Raw genomic sequence first — 26,433 nt, 5'->3', positions numbered from 1 at the left:
ACTTATGCTTGTCGAAACTGTTCTCTCATCTGTAACACCGGGTAACAAGGTCCACATGGCAGGTTGCTAAGAGGGTTCAGTAATACCCGAACCATGTCCAAGTACTCAAGACAATGTCTGGCAGACAGAAGGCGCCTGTCAGCCACCTCGGAAGGACTAGTGAGTGAGTGAACAAACAACTGCCAAACAAGTGAGGCTGGAGAACAGAAGAGTGACCATGAGGCCTCTGCAGGAGCCTCGGGCAGGACAGGTGTTCAAGAACAGCTGGTCCTACAGAACATGGGAGGGAAGCCTGGGTGTGTACACACGAGAGTCCTAGGAAAATCCCTAACTCCCCAGGTGTCAGTAGGTGCAGCAAGCCTGCCCCACCAGCAGCCCAAGTGCGTTCCCAGTGGCATGGTCATCTGTAATCTCCAGACACACGGTGACAGACACACGGCTCACACTCATTTGTGTGTCCGTGGATTTAGAAAACAAATGTCTAGGTATTTATCCAAAGGATACAAAAACAGTGATTCAAAGGGGCACCTGTGCCCAATATTGATAGCAGCAATGCCTACAATAGCCAAAGTATGGGAAGAGCCCAGGATGACCACTGACAGGTGATGGATAAAGACGATGTGGGAGGAGATGCCTGGGTAGCTCAGTGGTTGAGTGTCTGCCTTTGGCTCAGAGAGTGATGCCGGGGTCCTGGGATCGAGTCCCACATTGGGCTTCCTGCATGGAGTCTGCCTATGTCTCTGCCTTTCTGTGTCTTTCATGAATAAAGTCTTAAAAAAAAAAAATGTATCCTCAAAGAGACATTAAAAAAAAAAAAACGATGTGGAATACATATACAATGGACTATTGCTCAGCCATCAAAAAGAATGAGGTAGGGGAGCCCCGGTGGCTTAGCGGTTTAGCGCCACCTTCAGCCCAGGGCGTGATCCTGGAGACCTGGGATGGAGTCCTGCGTTGGGCTCCCTGCATGGAGCCTGCTTCTCCCTCTGCCTGTGTCTCTGCCTCTCTCTCTCTGTGTGCCTCTCATGAATAAATAAATTCTTAAAAAAAAAAAACAAAAAAAACCACGAGGTCTTGCCATTTGCAACGACGTGGATAGAACTGGAAAGTATTACGCTAAGCAAAATAAGTCAGTAAGAGAAAGACAAATATCGTGATCTCACTACATGTGGAATTTAAGAAACAAAACAGATGAACATAAAGAAAAGAAAAATAGCACAGCCCGGGTGGCTCAGCGGTTTAGTGCTGCCTTCTGCCCAGGACCTGATCCTGGAGTCCCAGGATCGAGTCCCGCATCGGGCCCCCTGCATGGAGCCTGCTTCTCTCTCTGCCTGTGTCTCTGCCTCTCTCTCTCTCTCTGCGTCTCTCATTAATAAATAAATAAGATCTTGGGATCCCTGGGTGGCGCAGCAGTTTAGCGCCTGCCTTTGGCCCAGGGCACGATCCTGGAGACCCGGGATCGAATCCCATGTCGGGCTCCCGGTGCATGGAGCCTGCTTCTCCCTCTGCCTGTGTCTCTGCCTCTCTCTCTCTCTCTGTGACTATCATAAATAAATAAAAAATACCTTTAAAAAAATAAATAAAATAAATAAATAAGATCTTAAAAAAAAGAAAAATAAATAAAATAAAATAAAATAAAATAAAATAAAATTAAATTAAATTAAATTAAATACAACTAAAGAATCATTCATTTCTACCCACAAAATGAACAAGCACCTGGCAGCCCCGGACTCCCACTGACTGTCCCCCCTACCCCCAGTCCCGTGCTCTGCTGGTCCCCGTCTCCGGCAGCTCCAGAAGCCATGGCACGCATGGGCTTGAGCTGGTGGTGCTCGGACCTACCTGCTGGGCTATGAGCACTGAACTCTTGGGGCCGAGGCGCAGCAGCTTCTCTGGAGAGGGGAAAGCCAGGAAAGTGGAGACGTCTGCAGGAGGCGGGGAGGACAGCACGGGAGCTGGCTCCTGAGGGATGGGCAGCACAGGGGGCTCTATAGAGGTCCAACCCCAGACTCCTCACCCAGAGCATGCACCCCACTCCAGGAGGGGAAGGCTCAGAGTCTAGTAGTATTCCTCCCACTCATGTGCAGGGCATGGGGGCCCTCAGGCGCTGGCCCTGGCTGGCTCCCAGGGCAGGAGCCTCTGGGGTGGGGGGCTAGCTACCTCCTTGGCCAGGTGGCTCCTCGCCATGATACACAACGTCCAGGTAGGAGGCCTGTGTGGTGTAAAGTGGACCCCCACCAGGAACTACTAGAGTGAGGCTGGGATAAGCACCAGGGGTGCCCAGAGCCACTAAGACTGAGAAGTGAAATGCCATTTGCTGAAATGCTGTCCTAAACTGGAAAAAAAGTGAAATTCAACATGAGCGTGAGGCTCCTTGGCCAACCCGTAGTTCTCTGGAAGCTTTACTTGGGAGTCTGTGAGGCAGTCCTGACTATACCAGCCTCTCGGTGAAGCAAGGGGACACCAAGTGTCCCGGCTGGGCCACAGTCTCCAGAATGGGGAGCTGTCCCTATGGGTCACCAAGGTGGGTAGAAAATGAATTTCTGTTTATGCCTATTTTTTACCCTATTCTTTCAGGGATATTTATAAATGTTTCATAATCAATGGTGCAGCTACATAACACATGGTCTAATCACGTCATAGAGCACAAATGAATAAACACATTGGTGCTGAGGTGAGTATAAATATAGATGAAAACAGCCACACTGGGATGATTCTTCTTTTACTTACAGGAGTGTGCATTCAAAAATAGTTTGCACTCAGGGTACTTAAGTGGATTCCACACCTACCACCCCCGTGAAGATGTCTCAGGATTTCACATGCGAGGGCCAGGGCTCTGATCCTGGCCAACGACAAGGAACTCACTTCACTGTTTGGGTCCAGAATCTTCCTTGATGGTGTGGATGACTCCTCTCCTTGCCCTTGCTGTGGCTCTTCCTCTTCCTCCTCTTCCTCCTCCTCTTCTTCATCTTCTTCCTCTTCCTCCTCTTCTCCTTCCTCTTCCTCCTCCTCCTCTTCCTCCTCCTCCTCGTCATCCTCGCCCTCATCATCACTGCAGAGGGGAGTTGGCTAAAGCAGACCCTCCCTGCCCAGTGGCCCATGTTGGCTCCGAGGCCTGGTTCCACAAACCCACAGACCCCAGTGAGGTGGGAGGGAGCCTGCAGAGGGCAGGGGGAGCAGCTGCTCCCAGGGTGGGGGCACGTGGGTCATTTCTCATCACCCAGGGAAGCCCATGTGGTGAATACCGAAGAATCAGACCTCATCTCTGTCCCAAATGGGCCCCCGGTCCCACTGGGGAGACAGAGAAAAGGAAGAAAATGTCTGTCACAGCTGAGGCCCAGGGCTAGGCAGCAACACTGCCTAGCAGCGATGCCAGGGGGATGGGAGTTTCTGGGACCATGGGCCTCTTGAGGCCATCTCTGAGCCCTCAATTCTTAGCAGCAGCACAGGCCTAGCAATGAGGGACTGACAGGTGACTGAAGGTGTCCTGGGAGCCGAAGGACAGCGGGAGCCAGATGCTGATGGCCCAAACAGGACCCATCCAGATGGAGAAGGCAGCCCCACCACCGCAGCCCCTGCTCGCACTCGGTGTGGGCTCCACAAACCCAGAATCCCCACTCATCAACCTCTTCCTTTCCAGACTCAGTCTCCAAGTCTGATTTTTAAGAACAATCGTGAGCCCACCCCCAGTGCTGCCCTGGCCTCACTGCTCCCCTACCTCCTCTGTCAGCTCGGATCAGCAGCCTCCCCAGTCCCTTACTCCAAAGGGCGACCGTTCTCAGACCCTTATCTGCTGAACATACAGTAACCTAATTATCCCTGCCCACCCGTCCTGCCAGAACGAAGTCCCAAGAGTCAGAAACCTTCACCGTCTTCTCCTGGCATCCCTAATGCCTCGCACAGCACCTGACACATACAGGGGTTCAAAGAATAAAAGAAGGCAGGCGCCACTGGCTCACAGCTCCCTACCTGAGGGAAGCCAGCACCCTGGCCATGTTGAAGCCATCCAGCACCTCCTGGAGCTGCTCGCAGCCTTCTTCTCCCAGCATGTTGCCTGCTCACGGGTGGGAGAGGGGAGGGGAAGGAGGTCAAGAGCCGCAGCAGGGCCCAGCTGGCAGGCCTGGGCCAAGGCCACCACCCTGATTACCATTGAGGTCCAGCTTCTCCAGTTCGGCCTTGTCCGCCACGGCCTCGGCGACAGCCAGAGCAGCATCTCTCTTGATTTCACAGAATGACAAGTTCAGCTCCTAAAAATAAGAGGAAGGAGTAGAGGCAAACAGAACCACAGGCCAGGAGACCGGGTCCTACCCCGAAACCTCGGTCTTCCCCGACGGAGGGTAAGGCAAGCTCATCCTCCAGCCGGGCAGCCTAACACCCAAAATAAAAATAATGCCATTTACCCAGCTACGTTGGGTCTCTTACGCTCTACCATGGTGACCTCTAGCTCTCCCTTCTCCCATTGCAAAAATAGAAAAAACCAGCTCACATCACACAGGTGAAAAGAATCGCACAAAATCCGAGGGAACCCAGGCCCACCTAGCCTTAAAGACCAGCACACCCCCGGCACCCACGGTAGCACATTGAGAGTGGGGGAAGCCTAGAGCTGTGTGGGAAGACAGGCGGCACCTTCAGCTTCGGCAGACCCCCGCGCACAGCCTCGGCGATGGCGACGGCACCCTTGGAGCGCACCAGGCAGTCCCCAAAGTTGATCACTTCCGCCTGCCGCAAGGTCTTCAGTGTCTGTGGGGGGAGGCAAAGGTGTGAGGGTGCAGGCCCCCAAGAGCCCACGGCACACCCCGTGTCAGTCGTCACTCCGTCCGCCTCCCTGTCGCCTGGCCTTTTCTGAACCTCACCAGCTCTTGTCTCCTCCTGGCCTCTGGTGAACCTCCCTCCACCCTACTGCTACACCGCAGCCAGAATCTCCCTGAAGCACAGATCTGACCAAGTCAAACCCCAACTTAAAGCCCTACACAGCTGCCTATTACTCATGGCAGAGCCTCAGTTAGTAAGGCCACAAGGTCTTGCCTCCCTCTCCACTCCTCCAACCCTCACACACATCCTGAACCCTGGTTATTTCCAACCAGGACCAAAGGAACAAGGCTCCCTCCCACCTCTGTGCCCCCCCGCCCCCCACCCCCCATGCTGCTGACCCCTCTGCCTGAAACACCCCTCTCTGTCCAAAGTCCATCTGTCCTAATCAACTCGGCCAAAATGTGACCTTTTCCAGAAAGCCCACCCTAGGTCTGATTTGAGCTTCTTGTATTCCCCTACACTTGCACACATTTCCACTAATACCCCATAGCAGCAAGACTAGCCTTTTGCAGGTCTTAGGGCCCTGTGAGGTCTCACCAGCCAGCCAGCCAGCCAGCCCACAGGATTCAGGCCCTGCACTGTCAATGGCCACTCCCCTCTCTCCTTGACCTAGGGGCTCCTTGAAGGCAGAGTCTGATTCAAATCTGTATGGCCTGCACTTGGTACAGGGGTGAGCACCAGACAGGGCTCAATAAATAGCTAATGAAAGAATCAATGAGAAAAACAGTCGGGCTGGAGCAGCCTTCCATGCAGCCTCTGAGAACAAATTCGGCACCAACAGCTGGGTTTACAGAGGCAGCTCAGGAGGGAAAGTACTATGGACACTCAGAGCTGCCCAAAAAGGGCACAGGCAAGCTTGGGACATATGCCCTGTTCTGGAATGTTCAAAAGAGCCAGGGCACAAACCTGGTGGACGGGTGGAGGAGCTCACCTGCTGATGGGTGTGTTAAAAAGGCAGTGGTCAGACCCTGCTTACCGTGGTCCCCTCTGACCCTGCCACTCTCGCCTCACCTTGGCCATAGCCACAGCGCCCTTCTCAGTGAAGGTGTTGTCGTTCAGGTTGATGACGCGCAGCAGGGGGTTGATTGCGAAAGCCTGGGCCAGGGCAGTGACGCCAGGATGATTAATCCCATTCTGTGGCATGTGGACCTCCTCCAGAGTCCCGATGATCTGTGAGGGAGCAGGAGGGACAGAGCAGAGTGGTGGGCTCCTGAGCTCCCCCTGGGCCAGGCCCAGTGCCAACGACAACCAGCAGGCAGGAAGGTGGCGCTACACACTAGACATGGGGAGGGGCTGCCATCAGCTCAGGCACAAGCTCATCCCTGGCTATTGGCACAGATCACAAAGCAGAACTTTGGGTATGGCTGTATCTGATCATCTCCACAACCTCATGAGGGACACCTACCTGGGATGGGGAACCCCACCAGACAGAGAAGACTAGGGATCAGAAAGGCTAAGTAACTTATGAAGGCTCACACAGCTCAGAACACAGGTTCCTGCGTCTGGTGTCCACACTGCAAGGACCCTGGGTGCTGGCCTGGTCTGCCACAGTCCTTCCTCGCATACTGCAGCTCCACTGCACTGGTCTTTCTCCGGGCTCTCCTGCTCTATTTACATAGTATGACCAGTGCTCCACATTTCCTCCTTTTCCGGGGGGTGGGATCTTCTCCAACCACCTAGCCCTTTTTCATCCCAACCTTCTGACACCTCTTTTTTTCTGGTTAAAACACTCAGGGTCTTTATTTGTTGGTATTTCCTTGATAGATCGACTCCTATGTAGTCTTCCTATATACCTCTCATTTTGGACACCTCCCCAGGAAGGCTTCCAGGATCCCCACCCCCCTGCCCATGTACAGTCCAGCACTCTTCCTCTGTGCTCCCAGAGCATGTCCTTCCTCTCTCATGGTATTTGTTCATCATCCTGGACTACCAACATCGCCCTCCTGTCTACACTCCACCAGCCTCTGAGCTCTCAAGAAGAGACTCATGTCCCAGTCTCTGCTGCTACCAAGGACCGAGGTCAGGCCTGTGAGAACTCTCCACCTAGTAGTGGAGTTCTGTAGTTCCAAAGTGCCCAGAACAGCACAGGGGGTTCACAGGTAAATATAGGCAGACCAAGTGAGGAACATTACCAATCAGGGCTTCTCAATATCTTCTGTGCCATAGACCCTCTGGGTAGTCGGGTACAGCCCCTGGCTCCCTCCTTAGCATATTTTAAAATTTTAAGATAAACCATATGGACCTATTATGAAGGCGATCAATTCAATTGAAAGAGAATCCTCAAAATATTTGGAAAAGACCCCAAATGTGTGCTGCAGTAATAAATGCACTCCTTATTATAAAGGCACTGAGCAGGGACGCCTGAGTGGCTCAGAGGTTGAGCTTCTGCCTTCGGCTCAGGACATGATCCCGGGGTCCTAAGATCGAGTCCTGCGTCAGGCTCCCTGCAGGGAGCCTGCTTCTCCCTCTGCCTGTGTCTCTGCCTCTCTCTGTGTGCCCCTCATGAATGAATGAATAAAATCTTAAAAAAAAAAAAAAAAAGGCACCGAATAACAAGTCCTCCTGGAGGCAAGTCCACTGATGCATGAGGAACAAAGGACAGAAAGCTGAAGGAGAGTGTAACCTTCAGAGAAGGCATAACGTAACGTCACGACGTTTACAAGGATGGCAGCTAGGCTCCTGTAACTCTGGAGGCACCTCTCCCTTGCTGTGTTCACTCTCTGCCTGAGGGAGACGAGCTCCAGCAGCTAGATGGCGGGGCATGCTTCTCTGGCCTCAGTGTGGTTAATGCTGCTAGAATACGGTTTGCCAAAGAAAACAAATTGAGAGAAAAAAAAGACTCCAAAGTTCCCAGCCCTGTGGGACAGGTGTGGGCCTCTCATGGAGCTCGCAGTCAGGGTCTCAGCAGGGTCCCAGAGGGCAGGGCACCTGGGCCACAGCTCCCCTACCTCCCCGTCTCAAAGGTAAGTCTGATGACTCCATCTCTGTGCCCCGCCCACTAGAGGCCAGAGATACGCACCCTCTGTGAGCCCAGGCACTGTGCCAGCCTGTCATCCCACTCACTGCCCTGGCTCCCCCGTCCCCGTTTCCGAGTCTGGCAGTCCTCAATCACTGACCAGAGCAACCTCAAAATCTTCTCAAACAGTATTCCAGGGAGCTGCCATCAGTTCACTTGCAGCAGTGGATCACGCAACTTTTCAGACACATGACAGGAATCCTGCCCCACTGCAGAACGAGCCACAGGTGCAGAGAGGGGATGTAACTCGCCCTAGGTCTCGCAGCTCCACTCCAGAGCCGCAGGCACACCAGGCTGTCAACCTGCGAAAGCTTAGCCCGCCTCAGGGCACGGCGGGGCAGGGCGTGCAGAAACCACTCACCCCGAAAGCTTCTGCCAAAGCGGTGGCTCCGTCGTTCTCCAGACGGTTTCTGCCGGCCACGAAGACCTTCAGGCCCAGTGGCTTGCCTTGGGCACTGGATTTCCGGTGACACTCAGTCAGAGCCGCTGCCAAGATCTGTGGGGGAAGAGGGAAGAGGCCCAGCCTCTCGGACATCCTATGCCACCTACTGGTGGTGGACGTGGGGACAGAGAACTGCTCACAAGCAACATGCTCACACTGCACATGTGCCCAGCACCTTGCAGCTTACTAGGGGCTTTCACGTACACCACTAGCGTGAGGGGGTGTGTGTCCCACTACCCTGTGGGGTTTAGCCTCATGTTAGCGATGGGGAGAGACACCTGGAGGGAGGGGAGACACCGAATGGGAGGTCCATGGAAGGGCAGGTACTAGGGAAGGGGCTTCACAGTCGGCTCACTGCACTGCCAGAAGCCGTCTGTCAGGTGGGGACCATTGTGATTCCTCCTCTCCAGCTGAAGAACCTCAGGCTCAGAGAGGAACAAGGACATTCCTACAGCTGCTAAACATATGGAAAAATCTAGACCAGAACCCAGATCTTCTGGCATTTCTTCCACGTTGCCCAATGCCTGAGGGGGAGCTGACCAAGACCATGGTCACACTCCTTTGACACACACCATATTGTTGGTGTGGTGCAAGGACAGAAGCGAGGACGCAGCTTCTGCCTGGGTGATGATATCGACACAGCAAGAGTTAAAAAATGCTGGCTGGTTGCCGGGAATCAGAGAGACCATGGCTGCAACTGGCAGCCAGTCAGCCTGACTACACAGCTCTTTGTCCCTGGGGGCTAGAAGGGCCACCACAGCCTGACTCCCAGTGGGTGGTTTGCATGCTCAGTGCACAGATCATGGACGTCCGCCATAAACCAGCCTCCTAAAAAACCAGCACATTCCATTCTCCTCAGGTGCCTCTGGGCCCACGACAGTGAGCCAGCCTGGGGACTCAGGGCCTGGAGAGCTCCAAGCACAGGGCTACATCACACTTCCAGCGAATCCTTTGGGCCCCTCCAATTCCCTTGCGTGTGGCACATGGGCCACACTGAATGCACTCTGGCCGGAGGAACAGATTCTGAAGGAACTGGAGCCTATGGCACTTGCAGCTCCCAGGAGGTGCAGGTCAGCAAGGCCAGCACCCACAAGATGCAACAAAACTGAATCAGAGGTGAGGGAGGTAAAAACGAGCACACGTGACATTCCAGAGTGGAGCTGGGCTGCCGGGGGGACCCCCTGGCTGCAGGGTCCACAGCCTTTGTGCCTGAGCTATGGCCCACGCCAGAGTAAAGGCGAGGCCTGCTGCCCAGCCACTGGCAGCTCTAGGAGCCTCAGTAGCCCAGGCCTGCTGCGCAGCAGGGGGGAGCCGATGGAAAGCCGGGGTCTTTCAAAGGCGCATCTCCAACTCCCTCAGCTCTAGGTTGGGCTGGACCCATTTTCTGTGCAGATGCCAACATTTTAACGTCTTCACACACGCACGGCTTACTGCTCAACGAGACTGGGGAGGTGGGGGATGGGGCTGGCAAGGGGGCCAGCAGCACATCCTGGCTCTCCCCTCCCACGGGGTCCGAGGCAACAGGCACCCCCTGCAGGGGAGGATGCTCGAGGAGCCCGGGGCACTGTGAGCACAGCACAGGCTCTTCCTGCTGCTCTGATGGGTGTGGAAGCAGGTTCAAATCCCAATCAGAGGGCAGCCCCGGTGGTGCAGCGGTTTAGCGCCGCCTGCGGCCCGGGGTGTGATCCTGGAGACCCGGGATCGAGTCCCACATCGGGCTTCCTGCATGGAGCCTGCTTCTCCCTCTGCCTGTGTCTCTGCCTCTCGTTCTCTCTGAATGAATAAATAAATCTTTAAAAAAAAAAAAAATCCCAATCAGACCATCCTATTGATGCCATCTGGGGACTTGACCCAAGGTCTCTATCCAGTTAAGGGGAAAACTGGGAAGAGCATCAGCCCCTTTTTTAGGTGTGGGTGGGAGAATCAGGGTAGTGCATTTAACACATCTTCAAAGAGAAGACGTCCTGAGTCGTTGTCAGTCCCTGTGTCCCAGCCCTTTTCTCCTTTTGGTCAGAATGTGAGTGGGAGGATGGGAATTAGCCTTTCTAGTCTTCAGGCCTTAAAGGAGCCAGAATGGACCAAAAAGATAATCAACAAGGCTGGGCTCCCTCCACGCACGTTCCAGGAAGAGAAGAGACACGTTTCTGCACTGACCAGCCTGACTGGCTGGCTGGACAGGAAAGGCACCTCAGGCAAGGCCTGGTCCAGGAAAAAGGTGAGCTGTGCCAGGCCTCAGTGGTTTCTCTTCTGGACTCCCTCCCCCACATGCACACAGCAGGCCTCACGTGGCCCTGCCAGTTGTTCTGAGGGCACAGCAAGTCTGGGATGCCCAAGCCCTGCGCACTGCAGAGCCAGCAGGTCAGCGCATGTACGAGAAGCTGCCTCTGTGTTGCCAAGACAACACGAGAACTGGGGATGGTTGCTTGGCAACCCCACCCTCCGGGCCTCCACCTCCTCTCCACTGGCCACAGGCTGCTGCCTTTGAGGCCTTTCTCCTCTGAAGAGAAAAACAACAGACCAGCCATCCTAGATGGTGGCCAAGGGCACATACTCCCAGCTCCACGGGAAGGAGACCGGGCAGGGTGGGGGGGAAGGGTAAAGGGGGACGTGGGGGAGGGGCAATGGAGGACACGGGCGTGGGGGGAGGGCCTGCTGCACCCACCTTGCCACCGCCGATGCCCATGCCACAGTTGTTGAGCTTGAGCTCATGAAGGGTGAAGCAGGCAGAGCTCTTGAGCAGGGCCTCAAAGCCTCGCACACCGTCAGGCCCAAATGCGTTGTCGCTCAGGTCCAGCTCCACCAGCTGCGCCCCGGCTGTGATGAGTCCTTCCCCTAGTGAGGTCTGGGCAGAGACAAGGTTCAGCTCAGTTTTGCAGACATCTCCTGGGAAAAGTTTCTACACTAGGCCCCTTCTGCCCTCAGGGGGTACCCAGGCAGAGACACAAACCATTTCATACCCGGAAACCCTAACGAGGGTTCCCAATTCAGGTGGGGCATGGGGTCAGTATATGTAGGAGTGATCAGGGAAGGCTTCTTGTTGGAGGGGGCATTTCAATTCAGGCTAAGTGAAAATTAGTTAACCAAACATGAGATTCTGGCCAACAGTACAAACACAAAGAGACGTAAGTGTGAAGCAGCGTACTGTGTGTCTACAGACAAGCAGTGGACTCCAGAAGAAGCTGAGGCTGGAAGGAAGAGAGGAGTCAAATCAGGCTAGAGCCCTGAACGCCAAGCCAAGGACCGTGACCAGAGCCTGAGAGCTCTGAGGGCTTTGATGTGGGTGAGGGATATAGAAGACACATCCTCTGAACCTGAGGAGGGCAGACTGGAGGCAGAGGACCTGCCCGGGAGTGTAGACAGTGACCTAGGCAGCAGAGGAGGAAGCTGGCTGGCTGGTGTGGAGGGAGACAGAAGACAGGGAACAGAGCCTCGGGTTGGTTTAGATTCCACAGAGGGAGGGAGACCTGCAGAAACTGGGTATTCAGTGATGTGCAGGAAGGAGGAAGGCACCAGTGATGCCTCTGGGGTTTCTGAGGGTGACTAGGGAGGCAGGCACCTGTGTTTGAGCCACAGCCCAGGACCAACGTGGTAAGATGCATAGCTCTCCTGGGAACCCACTGGGCTGGGGGTACCTACAGTTCCCCAGGAGAGATGGGAGAGGAGGCTCTGCCAGAGACTGGGGGCAGAAAGGGGCCAGGCATGCATCCTATGTGTGGTTCCCAGTGGATGGAGTGGGGGAGGGATACATCCTCCCTGCCCAGGCCACCGACGGGCTAACAGAGGCAGTTTCCACTGTCCTCCCCACCACTGACTCAGCAATGGAGGGCCATTCTCTGCCTGCCCCTGCTGACCTCCAGCCCTCCTGCAGCCAGAGCTGCTGAAACCCTGTGTCTGCTCAACCTTCCCTGCATCTCATGCCTTTCCTCAACCCCATCCATATTCTCTTGCCCCCCTTTCTGGGACTCACTCTTGTCATTGGTGATATGGAGACAAGAAAACCTCCCTCGAAGGTTGAGAAACTTAAATGCTAAAATTCAGGTAAAACAATGCATACAGATCCCAGTTTATATCTCACAAGCACATTTTCTTCACCCCCTCTTCTAACTTTAAGTCCTTTTACTTACTAACCCCCCAAATGAATTTACTTAACCTATACTCTAAATCCTCCCTTTGCCTGGTTCTTATTCACCCTTTGAGACTGGTAACTAATAGAAGCAGCTCGCTGAAGGCTTCCTCAGCTCCCCCAGTGGAGGAGACCTCCCTATGGGGTACCCATTTGGGCACCTGTCACTCCCTGAATGACCCTTAGTTGTTTACTGAATTGAGATGTATTATTATTATATTAGTTCATTAACATTATTAATTTATTAATATATTTATTCATTTAAATATAAACTCTACATTTTACAAAATTTACAAAATGTAAACTCTACATTACTCTACATCCAACGTGGGACTTAAACTCGACCCTGAGATCAAGAGTTGTTCACTCTACCGACTGAGCTAGCCAGGCACCCCAGGACTGAGGTGCTTTAGAAATGAGGGTAGCCCCTGGGCACCTCAGGAACCACAGTGCTGGCTACTTGCATGGAGTTCTAAGAAGGCAGCCCAAGCACAGCCAGGGTGAGCCCCAGTAACAGTGATGGTCATGTCAATCATTGACCAAGAGGCTCACCCTCATGTACTAGGCCTCCTGTTCCTAAAAGGCTGCCTATTACTAACCCTGCCTCTTTCTCTTGAGCCCCAGGCAAATCGTGTTCTGCTCAGTGATGCCCCCTCCCACCCCACCCACTCACCTAACCCCAGGCTGAAAACCGGACGCAAGCAAGGCTGACCCTCAGGAATGGGGAAATGGAAAACAGAGTGGATGGAAGCCACCCACCATGAGAAGCAAAGCAAAGAGTGGTATGGAGAAAGAAAGGGCCCAGAGGGAGAGGTGGGGCAGTGGGGCACAGAAGGGTGTGAGGGAGCAGAACAAGGATATGCAAAGATTAAGGAGGATAAGCACAGAGGGAGTGAGATCCACAGTGTGGATCCACAGAGAAGCCACAAAGCTCAGGAATGAACCCAAGCCCCCACTGTCTGGCTCCATTATTGCCTGTACACCCACTTGCCTGGCTTCCACTGAGCACCTCAGTCATGCACATTGTGAACAAAACATGAAAGAAGTCCTGGGAATGGCCAAAGAGGTCCCTGTGCCCAGAGGAGGGGAACAGCCGCCTTGTGCACTTACCAGGGCTGGTGGGATCTCGGACCGCAGCCTCCCCGTGAACATGTCACTCCAGTGGCATCGCTTTGGAAGGAAGAGGAAGAGAAGAGTTAGTGGAACCCCTCAGAAATGGCCTGCAGGAAACACCTCATCCTTGTGGCCATGGACTACTGAGCATTACAATACTTCTCAATTTAGGTTTCCTCAGCAAAAAAAGCTGGTCCAGCTCTGGCTGAAGCTGGGGGGAACCAGGGGTACCTGGAGGCCCCAAAGGCCATACAGGCCTCAGAAGAAGTATGGGGAAAAGTCTGATCTGCCCAACTCTCTAGTTTTCCAGGAGAGAAACCAGGCTGAGAAGAGACTAGCCACAGGCCCCAAGATAAGGCAGTGGTAGAGCCAGGAGTCTGACTTCTTTGGCTCTTCTCCTGCCAAATAGGTCAGACTCCTGGCCCAGTGTTTGTTTCCAATACCAATCTCCCATATATTGTGGGCCAAAGTGACACATGACAGGATTTGGGTGGCAAAAGCAGATAGTAAGCAATATGGGTTCCAGCAGCAAGGAAATTATTTTTCAAGGTTCTCTTTTCTTTTTTTCCCAAGTAATCCCTATGCCCAGCATGGGGCTCAAACTCACAACCCTGAGATCAAGAGTCTCAGGCTCTATTGTCTGAGCCAGCCAGGCACTCCTTGAGACTCTTCAATCCTTCTGATCACTTCTAGAAGGGGGCCTTGCTCTGGGGCTGGTGGATCTTGCCCATCTCTCCACTTCTTGCTCATCTGCCTCTTGAACAAAGGGCGAGCAGGCCTCATGCTCAGAGCCTTTAGATGACAATGTATCAAACTAGAATTTAATTATGCTATTTTGGTAAGCAATATCACTTTCCATTTACAGAAGGAATCACAGTTACTTATAAATTACATCAAAGTGGCTTGGTAAAGCCACAGATGCGGCGGCCCTATCCCTGGGCCTTGTCACCACATGTCATCCTCTAATTCAGCTCCACTCCTGCAGCCTCCAGGTGCAAGCCAGCTGTGTCCACCCAAAGTATCAATTCTGGCAGCTCCCACCTTTCCTGGGCCAAACCTGGGAATGATGGAACCCAGCGAAAGCAACTTTCCCCTGAAAATCTGGTCCTTGAAATGTGTGAACTAAATCCAACCCTAAGTCCTAGGCAAACTGGTTTCTGTAGACTTCCAGTAAAGCAAAACACCAACACTCATGGAGCCGTAGGGGACAGTCTATATGGATCTGCTCAGTGAGTAACAACTGAATGCAGGTGCTCAGGGCCAGGACCCAAAGCCAGTTGTGAGCCCTGGAACACCTAACAACTGGCATCTCACCCCAAAATTTCCCCAACCCAACTGGGATGGGCCAAGAGTCAGCATGGAGATTTTAGGGCACAAGGACTAGGTTCCAATTCTGACTTAACCAGTATGCAGGCCTGCCACTCACCACTCCCCATCTCTGACCCCTAGTACCCTGTCTCTGAAATACAGCTTTGGGGCTCAGCAATCTCTAAGTAAGCAGTAGTTACTGCAGAGCAGTTATGAGCCTGGACTGTTTTCTGGGCTGCAATCCTCACCCTCTCCTAACATGTGTGGCCTTGGACCACACTTCCCTCATCTGTCAAGACCTAACTTGGGCAGCCTGGGTGGCTCAGCGGTTTAACACCTGCCTTCAGCCCAGGGCGTGATCTTGGACTGATCCCAGGGTCGATCGAATCCCACATCGGGCTCCCTGCATGATGCCTGCTTCTTCCTCTATCTGTGTCTCTGCCTCTCCCTCTGTCTGTGTGAATAAATAAAATCTTAAAAAAAAAAAAAAGACCTAACTCATGCCTGTGTTGCAATAGGAAAGGTAACATCTGGGATCCCTGGGTGGCGCAGCGATTTAGCGCCTGCCTTTGGCCCAGGGCGCGATCCTGGAGACCCGGGATCGAATCCCACGTCGGGCTCCTGGTGCATGGAGCCTGCTTCTCCCTCTGCCTGTGTCTCTGCCTCTCTCTCTCTCTCTCTCTCTGTGTGTGTGTGACTATCATAAATAAAAATTTAAAAAATATTTATTTATTTATTTATTTATTTATTTTTTTTTTTTTAAAGATTTTATTTATTTATTCATGATAGTCACACACAGAGAGAGAGGCAGAGACACAGGCAGAGGGAGAAGCAGGCTCCATGCACCAGGAGCCCGACGTGGGATTCGATCCCGGGTCTCCAGGATCACGCCCTGGGCCAAAGGCAGGCGCCAAACCGCTGCGCCACCCAGGGATCCCAAATTAAAAAAATATTTAAAAAAAAAAAAAAAAAAAGGAAAGGTAACATCTTATTTCACATCAGCACTTTGGCCAGAGCACTACTGGCTCTCACATGCCCCAGCCCTGACCCCGGAATCCCTCCTGCACAGAAGCAGAGCTAAGACACTGGGGTGGGGTGACTTAAGGCACTAGGTCTGCACAGGATGACATGATGCACATGGCACTCTTGCTGTCAAGCTCTCCCATGTCATAGGCTCACATCTGGTCACCAAGGCAACCTCACAGGGAAGAAAAAGGTTTTGTAAAGGAGCCCAGATCCAGAGCAGAGTTTGGTGCAAGACTACATAATACAAATAAAGTGGTACTGGGGCTTGACCCAGGCCCTCAGATGACAAAGCTCCACTCCTGCAGCCTCCAGGCCCAGACGACAGCTCTTCCATTCCTGTCCTGCATGGGTCACTGGGGAGGGCTAAGTACTTTTGTAGGAAAATGTCCCAGCTTCTGCTCAGGGACACGACAGGCCCTGGACAGAAGAGAAGAAACAAACACTGCCTTGGCCATTAATCTGACTGTGATCTTCCCAAGGAGATAAACAGCAAAGGCGATGGCACGAGCTAGCTCCAGGTCCTCACTGGGCAAATCCACTCTGTGTGCCCTGGCCCTGCATTCCTTCTGTTCAGCAAGCACAGCAGGGAAAGAGAACTGGACAAACTTCAGAGCGTGCCACGTGGCCAACTGATCAGCATTAGGATCCTGGGCTGTTTACTCAGAACTCCCAGCCTCCGTTCCCTTAACTTACAAAATGGACACAGTCTTTACCACGTGGGGTGCCAAAAGGACTACTGCCAGTAGAGCCCAGCACATGCCTGGCCCTGCATGCACTGAGCACCATTTGCAGTCGGGAAAGCTGGTCTCTCCCTCATGACTCTGCGAAGGCCTTAATGTGATACACACCAGGATTCCCAGCAACACGGAGGGTGTCCAGGGATGTCCTCCTGGCATTTTAAATACCTGAGAGCCCATCTCTTCTCACAGAGCACCTCAAAGGACTGGTGTTTAGTAGGACCCCCTTTGGGACATAATGTAATAGTAGGATCTCTGTTGGCCAAAGAGGAGCACCACCTTTAAGAAAGAACTCACCATTCAGCTGTAAAGAGTGCAGCACCTTCCCAAACCCACCACAGCAACTGTGCTGAGGCTTGGCCACTGCTGTCCCACATGTGACTCTTCTACGGGCAATCTCTGCTCTGGAGCTCCTGGCTGGGGAGGCTTGGTGCTCGCCAGAAAGGTCCCACAGTCCAAGGCTCTGGTGGCCCAATTCTGTGCCCTTCCCTCCTCACAGATACCATATCTGCATTGCTAAAGGCTCTCCCTGTCCAGTTCTGTTTCTTCCCCCTTTATCATGCATGTTACCTGATGAACCCCTGATCCTTGTGTCTGTTACTAGGACACAACACACTGGGACAGAGGCCTCGGCCAGTGCTATGTGCTCTGGGGAGGCCAGAGCAAGAGGAGCCGTCGTGGTGACTGTCAACAAGGCAAGACCTAGGAGGATATGGACACAGGCAGGGACTGCGGTGGCCTTAGTGGAAGCTTGTTGCCAACCAGTCTGGGCCTGCTCACCATGCAAATCTCACCTTCAACTCTGACTTCTTCTCCAAGGCCTTGGCGATGACTCTGGCTGCTTCCACGCCCACCGTGTTGCCCTCCAGGCGCAGAGCCTCTAAGCCATCAAAGTCTTCAATCTCTTTAATCACGTCTTTGGCTGCCGGGAACAAGAACAGAACCTTAGATTCTGAGAGTCATGAACAGCAGAGGAAGAAGAGAGTCTGGCCACAATCTCGTCACTCACCATTCCAACAGCAATAGTATGCCTACTGTGGCTGGGCCCTGGCTTACCAAGGAGAATCAGGCTGGCTCACACTCTAGCAGGGGACTCTGCTACAAAGACAATTCTATCTGTACTGGGTATTAAAAACAGGCTCGTATAGAAGGCTTGGGAGCCAGAGGAGGAAAGAAACTGAGCAGGGAAATGGCATCCAAGTCAGAGGACCAGCAGGTACAACAGCATAAAGGCTCCCAGTGTTACATGATTCATGAGTGGAGTGTTCATTACTGTATTGTTTTTAGTTACGATGAAAAATTCCAAACAAACTAAACGTCCATCAACAGAGAATAGGTTAACTCACCAGAATGTTAAACAGCTACACTGATGTCATTAAGAATGGTAAAACACCTGACTTGGAAAACATTCATGTCATAGTGATAAGTGAAAACTGAGGTTTTCCACTGGTGTTTGGTCTGATCGCACTTTTAAAATGTGATAACTATTTAAAAATACATAGATAAATAAAATTAAAAAAATAAAACACCGTTTATTCTTACACACACACACGGTCTAAAAGGATAAAAACCCAGCATTAAAAGTTATCTCTAGATGCTGCTGCAATTATGGGTGATTCTGTGCTTTTCCATCATCTGCTCAATATATTCTTAACGTGGGGATCCCTGGGTGGCTCAGCAGTTTGGTGCCTGCCTTCAGCCCAGCGCGTGATCCTGGAGTCCTGGGATCGAGTCCCACATCAGGCTCCCTGCATGGGGCCTGCTTCTCCCTCTGCCTGTGTCTCTGTGTCTCCCATGAATAAATAAATAAATAAATAACATCTTTAAAAAAAATAAAAATAAAAAATAAAGTATCTATAATTATGATCCTAATTATTTAAAAAAAAAGAACAAAAGGGATGCCTGGGTGGCTCAGTGGTTGGGTGTCTGCCTCTGGTTCAGGGAGTGATCCTGACCCTGGGATCGGGTCCTGCATTGGGCCCCCCACGGGGAGCCTGCTTCTCCCTCTGTCTGTGTTTCTGCCTCTCTCATCTCTGTGTCTCTCATGAATGAATAAAGTCTTAAAAAAAAAAAAAAAACACAGAATGAAAGGAAGGAAGGAACTCAGCTACGGTTAGAAAAAAATGTAGAAAAAAAAATGCACCAAGATTAATAGTAGTTGTATCCTGGGGTGTGAGATCACAAAGATACGGGTTTTTCTGCCTTCTTCCAATGTTTCTGAATTCTATAGTGAGCAGGTGTTGATTTTACAATCTAAACAAAAACATACAAGATGCATGAGACAAAACTCATCTAGTCTGGCTGGCATAAGACAGTGGGGTGAGGTGGTGGGGAAGAGATGGAGATGTGTAAAGGAGAGAAAAGTTGGACTTGACCTCTTAGGTGACAAAGGCCACAGAATGGGTTTCACAAAGGTGATATGCTGCCTGTAAGGAGCTCCCTGAGAAGCTGTCCCAGTGAGGGCCTCTGCATATGCCTCCCTCCCTAGTCGCCCAGCAGCACTTTCTCAGGAACCCCTGATGAACTCCCAGGCAGGTCAGATCCTGCTTGGCAGGTTTCACAGCCCTGATCTCCTCCCAAATGCTGCCTGCTACAATTTTACACTCTTCTCTCTTCTAAATGATTACTTGATCATTATGTGGAGACTTTGTTCATGCTCCTTCTTCATTGGGTCATGAGCTCTGGGACTTTGCCTCAGCTCACTACCATGCCCCCCAGAGGGGAGTGCTTAACATTCTCCTCCACACCTAGTAAAGTAGTTACTCATGTCTATTCCACAATTGAGTAGTTGAGATACCGAGAGGTTATGTAAAAGCCTACTGAGCTCACACAGCCAGAAAGTGATGACCAGCATTCATTCTCCTTTTTTCATTTCACAACAGGAAGGTTGGCCAGGTATGAGCCTCCCATTTTCTAGAAGAGGAAGCTGAGGTTTCAAAGAATGAAGGAACTCTGCCCAGGAATTCAGGACAAGGACAGAGCTATGCTTCAGACTGGTCTTCTAAAACTCTACCCCTGTGCTCCTCCCCAAATCCTTGCTTCCGTGCATAATCATGGACTTTATACAGCACTCCCCCAACCCCTGCAAGGAGCCAAGTCCCTCCCCTCCTCCCCTGGGTCCCAGGTGCCCAGATGTCCTTTGTAGCTGGCACAAAGTGCACGGTGCAAGGGCTGAAATAATCTCTCAGCCCTTTGGAAGACCTGCTCCAAAACAGAGCCCCTCTAACATCCAGGGATTGGCCAGGTTAGCAAGGAGGCAGGACACCTGCTCACGGGAATGTTTATGCAGTCCTTAAGAGCCAGGCAACAGAGATGCCAGGGACCCCAAGGGAAGACTTATGCCGTATCAGTGAGAGAAGTATGGAGATACACAGGTTCTGTGCACAAGTTCAATCCTGGGGAGAGTCACAGGTACATGGCGAGTTTGGAAGAATAAGCACCAAAACGGACAAGCAGAGACAGGAAAGGGTGGGGACCACTGCTGAGTGGATTCTCTCACTTGGTTTTCAATCCAAATGGGGTTCCATGTAACTCAAATGTGGTTTAGGGATGTGTCCCAACACTCCTGAATAACCAGCTGTCAAGAGGCTGAGCGGCAGGGCTTGCCTTTCAGCCTCCACCGCCTCACAAAGTAACATCCGTGTTTACTATGCAGCCATGGAAAGCAGAAAGGCCTTTCCTTGGTCCTTAAATGACTTACTGGGGAGAGAAGAGCCTTGTTCCAAGCATCATGGCTTCCTCATACAGGCCTTGCCCTCTCCTGACTATGCCAGCTCACTGCCAGCCAAGGTGGAGGCCCTTTCTGGGCCCAGGGTCCAGCTGCCAGACTCCTCCACACTACATTCAAGGCTGTCTGCACTGGGCTCCCTATGGCACCCTGATTCCTTCTCGCCCAAGCCCACCCTATGTGTCTCAGCTCCTCCCCTCACATGATACTCCCTGCGTCTACTGCCCTCTCCCCTACAATGACAGTTCAACCACCTTATCCATGGGGACTTCCGGGCCCTCCTAAACCAGAAATGATCCCTTTCCCTTGCCGTATTTCCCACAGCTTTCTGTTCACGTTGCTCAGAGTATGCTTCACCTTCTACCCCCTGGCAGTTGAGTACCTCCTTCCTACTCCATCTTAGGAGGTCCTCAGAGGCCGGGGCTATAAGCTGGGCATCCCTGGTGACCAAGAAAATGGAGGCAACATGTCCAGCCTGAGCTGGTTAATTAGTGATCTGCACAGATTTTAAAGCTAGACAAGCTTGAGCTCTAATCCTAGCTCCATTACCTGTATCTGTGCCCTTAGGCAAGTCCTATTATTTCCCAGGGCTTCACTTTTCCAATCTACAAAATGGGGATGAGACCTACCTCAAGGACTTTTGTGAGGATAAACTTCCTTAAGTCAGGCACTTAAAGAATGCCTGACTCAGCATTCAGGGAATGGAATTTAATAGCAAATTCAGGGGATCCCTGGGTGGCTGAGCGGTTTAGCACCTGCCTTTGGCCCAGGGCATGATCCTGGAATCCCAGGATCGAGTCCCATCAAGCATCGAGCTCCTTGCATGGAGCCTGCTTCTCCCTCTACCTGTGTCTCTGCCTCTCCCTCTCCCTCTCTGTCTCTCGTGAATAAATAAAATCTTAAAAAAAGGGGGATCCCTGGGTGGCTCAGCGGTTTAACGCCTGCCTTTGGCCCGGGGCGCGATCCTGGGGCCCTGGGATCAAGTCCCACATCGGCTCCCGGCATAGAGCCTGCTTCTCCCTCCTCCTGTGTCTCTGCCTCTCTCCCTCTCTCTCTCTCTCTCTCTCTCATGAATACATAATATTTTTTTTTTTTTTAAATCTTAAAAAAAAAAAAGCAAATTCATCTTTACTGAACTGAGCTGTCTACTGACAAACACAAGAATAGGGACTTAGCTGGACCTCTGTTAAAATCCCAGCTCTGCTACTTACCAGCTAGATGACCTTGGACAAGTTAGGTCTTCCAAATCTCTTCTCCTTATTTATAAAATGGTAACATTTCTACATCCCCCCCTCAGGGATGACGTGTGATCGGAAGTGATAACAGCACAGGGAGGGACTCTGTAAATGTTAAGGCCCTTCAGAGACATCAGGAATGTGCACTGCCATGCTCCTGACAACCTGAGAACTCCAGTTTCTGAGGCAGGGCAGGTGAGCAAGCTTGCCTGCAATCCATGACAACCGGGCAAGTCCATACCAGTTTCCCTGGTTGGGCCAGAACCTCAAGAGTCCTTGCAAGTGCTGGCGTAGGTGCCTTCACTTCCAAACGTCAGGGGATTCAGGGTTGACCAGTGTTAGCCATGCTTTGGCCAGGGATGAACAGACAAGGCCTGCATTCTGCTTCCTAATTCCCTACAGTCCTGGTTCCTAGGACAAGAACATCCCTCCCTCTTCCAGGGGCATTCAGTTGCACGGACCAGACCTCCCAAGAGGGCCTTACCTCTGGGAAAGCCAACCAGTATTCCCAAAACCAGTCTGGGATCATAGTGGTAAAGGTGGGAAGTAAGAAGTCAGGGACTATACCCTGACACTGCTGTTGTGATCCTTTGTTGTTTACTATCTCCTCCCACTAAGACATAAAGTGGCCCTTTCCACCAGCCAACCTAAGCTGTCACCAGCAAGGATGGCCTCCAAAAACATGATGACTAGCAGGGAAGCCTATATATGTCCTTGTGGGCACATCTTTGAGCCTCACTCTAAAAGGGACCCAAAACTATCTCACAGAGCTACTAGGTAACAAACAACGTGATAATGTAGCTAAACAAGCTGGAACAAGAGTCATTGGCACACACTCTTTCCTCCCCTGGGCCAGCCCAAGCAGGAACTCACCATCTTCCGCAGTGTTGAGTTTGAGGCTCTTGCCCTTGAAACTCAGCTGACCCCCAGCCACCTGGGTTTTGGCAAGTGTCTCTGCTAGCTTGGCAATGTCTTCAGAGGCCATGCTGGCCACGTTGCTGGGCTCCCCCGGAAATCTGCAAACTGAGCAGGATGAAGTTTCATTAAGAGACAGGAGTCTCCTGGGGCCCCCTGGTTGGGGAGGGCCGGGTAGGACATCAGCCCTTTCAGGGGCTTAACACCCCCTCCTCCATGGAGACTCCAACAGCTAAACTACTGGGAGAAATGAAAACACTATTAGGTAAGGAACAATTCTAGAAAGGTGGAGAAAGTGGCAAGAGTAGTAAAATCATGTTTTAGCCCCTGAAGGATTACTAGCTTATTTTAACTCCTCGCCTGCCCCAATGGCCCCAGCTGGAACACCAAGCACAGCCATCTGAGCTGCCCATCTTCTGGGCTCCCAGTGAATGGTAGTTGGGCCCAGACCAACAGCTGCAATGCAAAGAGCCTACTCCAGGCACACACCTGCCTGATCATCCTGGCTGCTCTCTGTTTGAGGGTCCCATTCCTCAAACAGGACTAGGATGGCTAAGGGATCCAGGTTATCCATCCCGCGAAATGCCCCACCTCCCACGCTGGCATGTCTCTGGGGATGGGGCACAGGTGTCAGCCCACTGCCCGTCTGGTTTCAACCTTAGCCAGAAGACTGGGCAATCCATGGTGGCCAAACCTCAGGGGTTCCTAGGAGACCAGAGGTCTCTACATCACAACAGCCACCATCACAATAGACCAAGGGCAGAGCTGCTGAAGAAAGGAGCTTCTGGCCTGGAAGAACTCGGCAGATTGGCAGAAAGACCACTCCATTTCCCTAAAGAGGAAATGGCAGGTCATCAGGGGAGACCAAGGATGATGGATATGGAAGACAGAACGAGGAAGGGCCCACAAAAACTCCTTACCCAGAACATGTCCTTCCCCAATCTATTCGTCCTCAAGATACAACTGTGATGGCTCCCCAATCCTCCAACTCCCCCCAGGCTTCCTCTGGGCTCCTATAGCCAGCCTCCCACCTCCTTCTCCTTATCTTAACCCTGATCACCCTGGCTTGCCAATTTTTACAAATATGTATGAATTATTCTCCTAGATAAGAAGGCACCACTCATTCATTCAATAAACATTTATTGGGTATTACTATGTTCTGGACGTTGCTCTAGATACCAGAACCAAGCAGTGAATGAAGCAAAAATACTGCCCTCTCTCTTTTTTATAAGATTTTATTTTTATTTATTTTTTAAGATTTTATTTTTTTAAGTAATCTCTATGCCCAACATGGGTCACAAACCCACAACTCTGAGATCGAGTCACATGTTCTACCAAATGAGCTAGCTGGGCACCTCTTAAAACATGTGTTCTAAATAAGACATGTGGAATCTTATTTGTGTAAGTGATAAGAAAAACAAACGGAGAAGGGGGTAAGGAGTTTTAAGGGGGTTGCGATTTATTTATTTATAAAGATTTTATTTATTCATGAGAGACATAGAAAGAGAGGCAGAGGGAACCCTGGGTGGCGCAGCGGTTTGGCGCCTGCCTTTGGCCCAGGGCGCGATCCTGGAGACCCGGGATCGAATCCCACGTCGGGCTCCCGGTGCATGGAGCCTGCTTCTCCCTCTGCCTGTGTCTATGCCTCTCTCTCTCTCTGTGTGACTATCATAAATAAATAAAAATTTAAAAAAAAAAAAAAAAAAAAAGAAAGAGAGGCAGAGACGTAGGCAGAGGGAGAAGCAGGCTCCCTGTGGGAAGCCTGATGTGGGACTCGATCCCAGGACGTTGGGATCCTGGCATCACGCCCTGAGCCAAAGGCAGACGCTCAACCACTGAGCCACTCAGGTGCCCCGAGGGGGTTGCGATTTAAAACAGATTGGTCCAAAAATAAATAAATAAATAAAAATAAAAATAAAAATAAAACAGATTGGTTAGAGGGGCACCTGATGGCTCAGTTGGTTAAGTGTTCAACTATTGATCTCAGCTCTGGACTTGATATCAGGGTCATAAGTTCAAGCCCCATGCTGGGCTCCAGGATGGGCATAGTACCTAGGTTAAAAACAAACAAACAGGGCAGCCAGGGTGGCTCAGGGGGTTTAGCACTGCCTTCAGCCCAGGGCATGATCCTGGGGTCCCAGGATCAAGTCCCACATTGGGCTCCCTGCATGGAGCCTGTTTATCCCTTTGCCTTGTCTCTGCCTCTCTCTCTCTCTCTCATGAATAAATAAAATCTTTAAAAAACAAACAAACAAAAAGACCCACAATAACAACAAACCAGAATGGTTAGGAAGATATTAGGAAAGAAAGACTTGGAGGTCATCAAGGATTGAGCCAGGCAGATATCTGGGGGAAGAGCATTCCTGCAAACAGAATAGCTAAAGCAAAGGCTTTCATGGGGGGAAGGAGAGATCCGAGGAACTCCAAGGAGACCAGTGGGGCTGGAGTGCAGAAGAGGAAAGGAGAAAAAAAGCAAGAAATGAGAAAAGAGAATCAGCAAGAGGCCCAAGTTGCAAAGGCCATTTAAAGAATGCAGCTTTTACTGAGTGAAAAGGAGAGCCACTGGTGGGTTTCTAGCAGAGAAGACCAGACTCTGACAGATGTTTTGACAGCAACTTAGGGCCTGACATCTAGAAGGTCCCCCAAGAATGAAGAGATGAAGCTGGGGGGGGGGGGGGGGAACCCTAGCCTGAAACCCGGCCACCACTTGCAATTCTGGGAATGGGACAATTTTCGGCAAAAAAAAAAAAAAAATGGTGGTGGGGCTCCCAGACACGTTCCTACTGGAACACACAACTCCTCTGCTGGAAAGGGGCCTATTCCTCAGTCCACTACACGCACGCACCATCCACTTTAAAGACTAGGAGGCCAAAGCACAGAGAGTACTTGAGCTGTCCAAGGTCTGCACAGGGTCAGCCGCAGAGCAAAGACAGGCAGGCGATACGCCAACAGCGCTTTCCTTTCCCGGCACCAAAGCCGCAGATTTTCTCTGGTGCACATCTCTCGCTCGTGCGAAGCGTCCGCAGCGACTCAGGCCGATCCCGCGGCCACGGCGGCAGCCCGGGCCCTCGGCGGGCGTGGGGCCACTGGGAAGCGGCGGCAGCGGAGCGACGCGCGACGCGGGCCGCAAATGACAGGCGGGAGGCGCGGGAGCCCCATCCGGGAGCCCGGGAGGCCGCGCACCGCCCCCAGTTGTCACCGACGCCAAGGAGGGACGCCAGTGCCGGCAGCTGCGCCAGACGCCCTCGCCAAGCCTCAGTTTCCCCATCTGCGAAAGGGGCCTGCGCCCCCAGCACCTCCGCTCTCAGCCCCTCCGCGCTCTGCCGCAAGAGCGCAGGGAGAGAAGGCCCAGAAGACACCCCCCCGAAGGCGCTCAGGGGCGCCACACCTTCCCCGCCCAGCTGCAGGGCCGCGCCGCCCCCCGCCCCCCTCCCAGGCAGGTGACGGGGAAAGGAAGCGGACCCCGACCCTCACCGTAAACAGGCGGCGCCGCCGCGTGAGGAAACCTAAGCGCGCGCGTCCGCCCGGCAGGGGCGGGGACTGATTTAGGGTCCGGGTCAGGTCAGGTCGGGGTCGCCGCCTCCGAGCCCAGAGGTCCCGGTACGCGGCGTGCTCTTCCGTCAGCTCTGCCGGCAGTTCTCGCCACTCCCGTCTCCGACACCACCTGCTCCCCGCACGGTGGCGGATGATGGCGGAGGAGGAGGATTTTGAAAGCCGGCAGTTTCTTTCCTTCGATTTGATTTGTTCGAGGCCCAGGCCGGGTTCCCCTTCCCTCGCACGCGCGGCCTATCGGGTATGGTAGTCCAGTTCTTCTGTGCAGGCCGCGGCGGCCGCGGCAGGGGCGCGCCCGCGAACTACCAGTCCCGTGATGCACCGCATCCCAGCGCGCCTCCGCCGGCTCCCTCTGCGCCCTCCCTTTTCAGCTTCTGGCTCTTTCTCCAGGAGGCCACAGGGCGGCGTGTAGCCCCGAGAGCCCAGA

The 26,433-nt window shown here is 52.4% G+C and overlaps 1 protein-coding gene across 4 annotated transcripts in view; it reads right to left on the bottom strand.

Moving 5' to 3' along the window:
• The window catches only part of RANGAP1 (Ran GTPase activating protein 1), a 31,925-nt gene extending 5,753 nt beyond the window's left edge, over nucleotides 1–26,172 (bottom strand). Inside the window, exons 1-12 of one of the 4 annotated variants that reach the window (XM_025458704.3) lie at nucleotides 25,929–26,172; nucleotides 22,413–22,562; nucleotides 17,372–17,499; nucleotides 13,504–13,563; nucleotides 10,933–11,112; nucleotides 8,190–8,324; nucleotides 5,824–5,982; nucleotides 4,627–4,740; nucleotides 4,148–4,247; nucleotides 3,970–4,054; nucleotides 2,866–3,052; nucleotides 1,843–1,962 (exon numbers count right to left, since the gene is read on the bottom strand). In XM_025458704.3, coding sequence (XP_025314489.1) covers nucleotides 1,843–1,962; nucleotides 2,866–3,052; nucleotides 3,970–4,054; nucleotides 4,148–4,247; nucleotides 4,627–4,740; nucleotides 5,824–5,982; nucleotides 8,190–8,324; nucleotides 10,933–11,112; nucleotides 13,504–13,563; nucleotides 17,372–17,499; nucleotides 22,413–22,524 — 1,380 coding nt within the window. In that variant the 5' untranslated portion in view covers nucleotides 22,525–22,562; nucleotides 25,929–26,172. Of the gene's footprint in view, nucleotides 1–1,842; nucleotides 1,963–2,865; nucleotides 3,053–3,969; nucleotides 4,055–4,147; nucleotides 4,248–4,626; nucleotides 4,741–5,823; nucleotides 5,983–8,189; nucleotides 8,325–10,932; nucleotides 11,113–13,503; nucleotides 13,564–17,371; nucleotides 17,500–22,412; nucleotides 22,563–22,943; nucleotides 23,153–25,299; nucleotides 25,324–25,928 lie in introns of those variants that run through there. The other 3 variants (XM_025458718.3, XM_025458714.3, XM_025458689.3) reach the window with 3 other exon arrangements.
• Nucleotides 26,173–26,433: the final 261 nt, after the last annotated feature.

Source organism: Canis lupus, chromosome 10 (genome assembly GCF_003254725.2).
Source record: "Canis lupus dingo isolate Sandy chromosome 10, ASM325472v2, whole genome shotgun sequence".
Lineage (NCBI taxonomy): Eukaryota > Metazoa > Chordata > Mammalia > Carnivora > Canidae > Canis > Canis lupus.
This window is presented reverse-complemented; position numbering and strand designations above follow the sequence as displayed.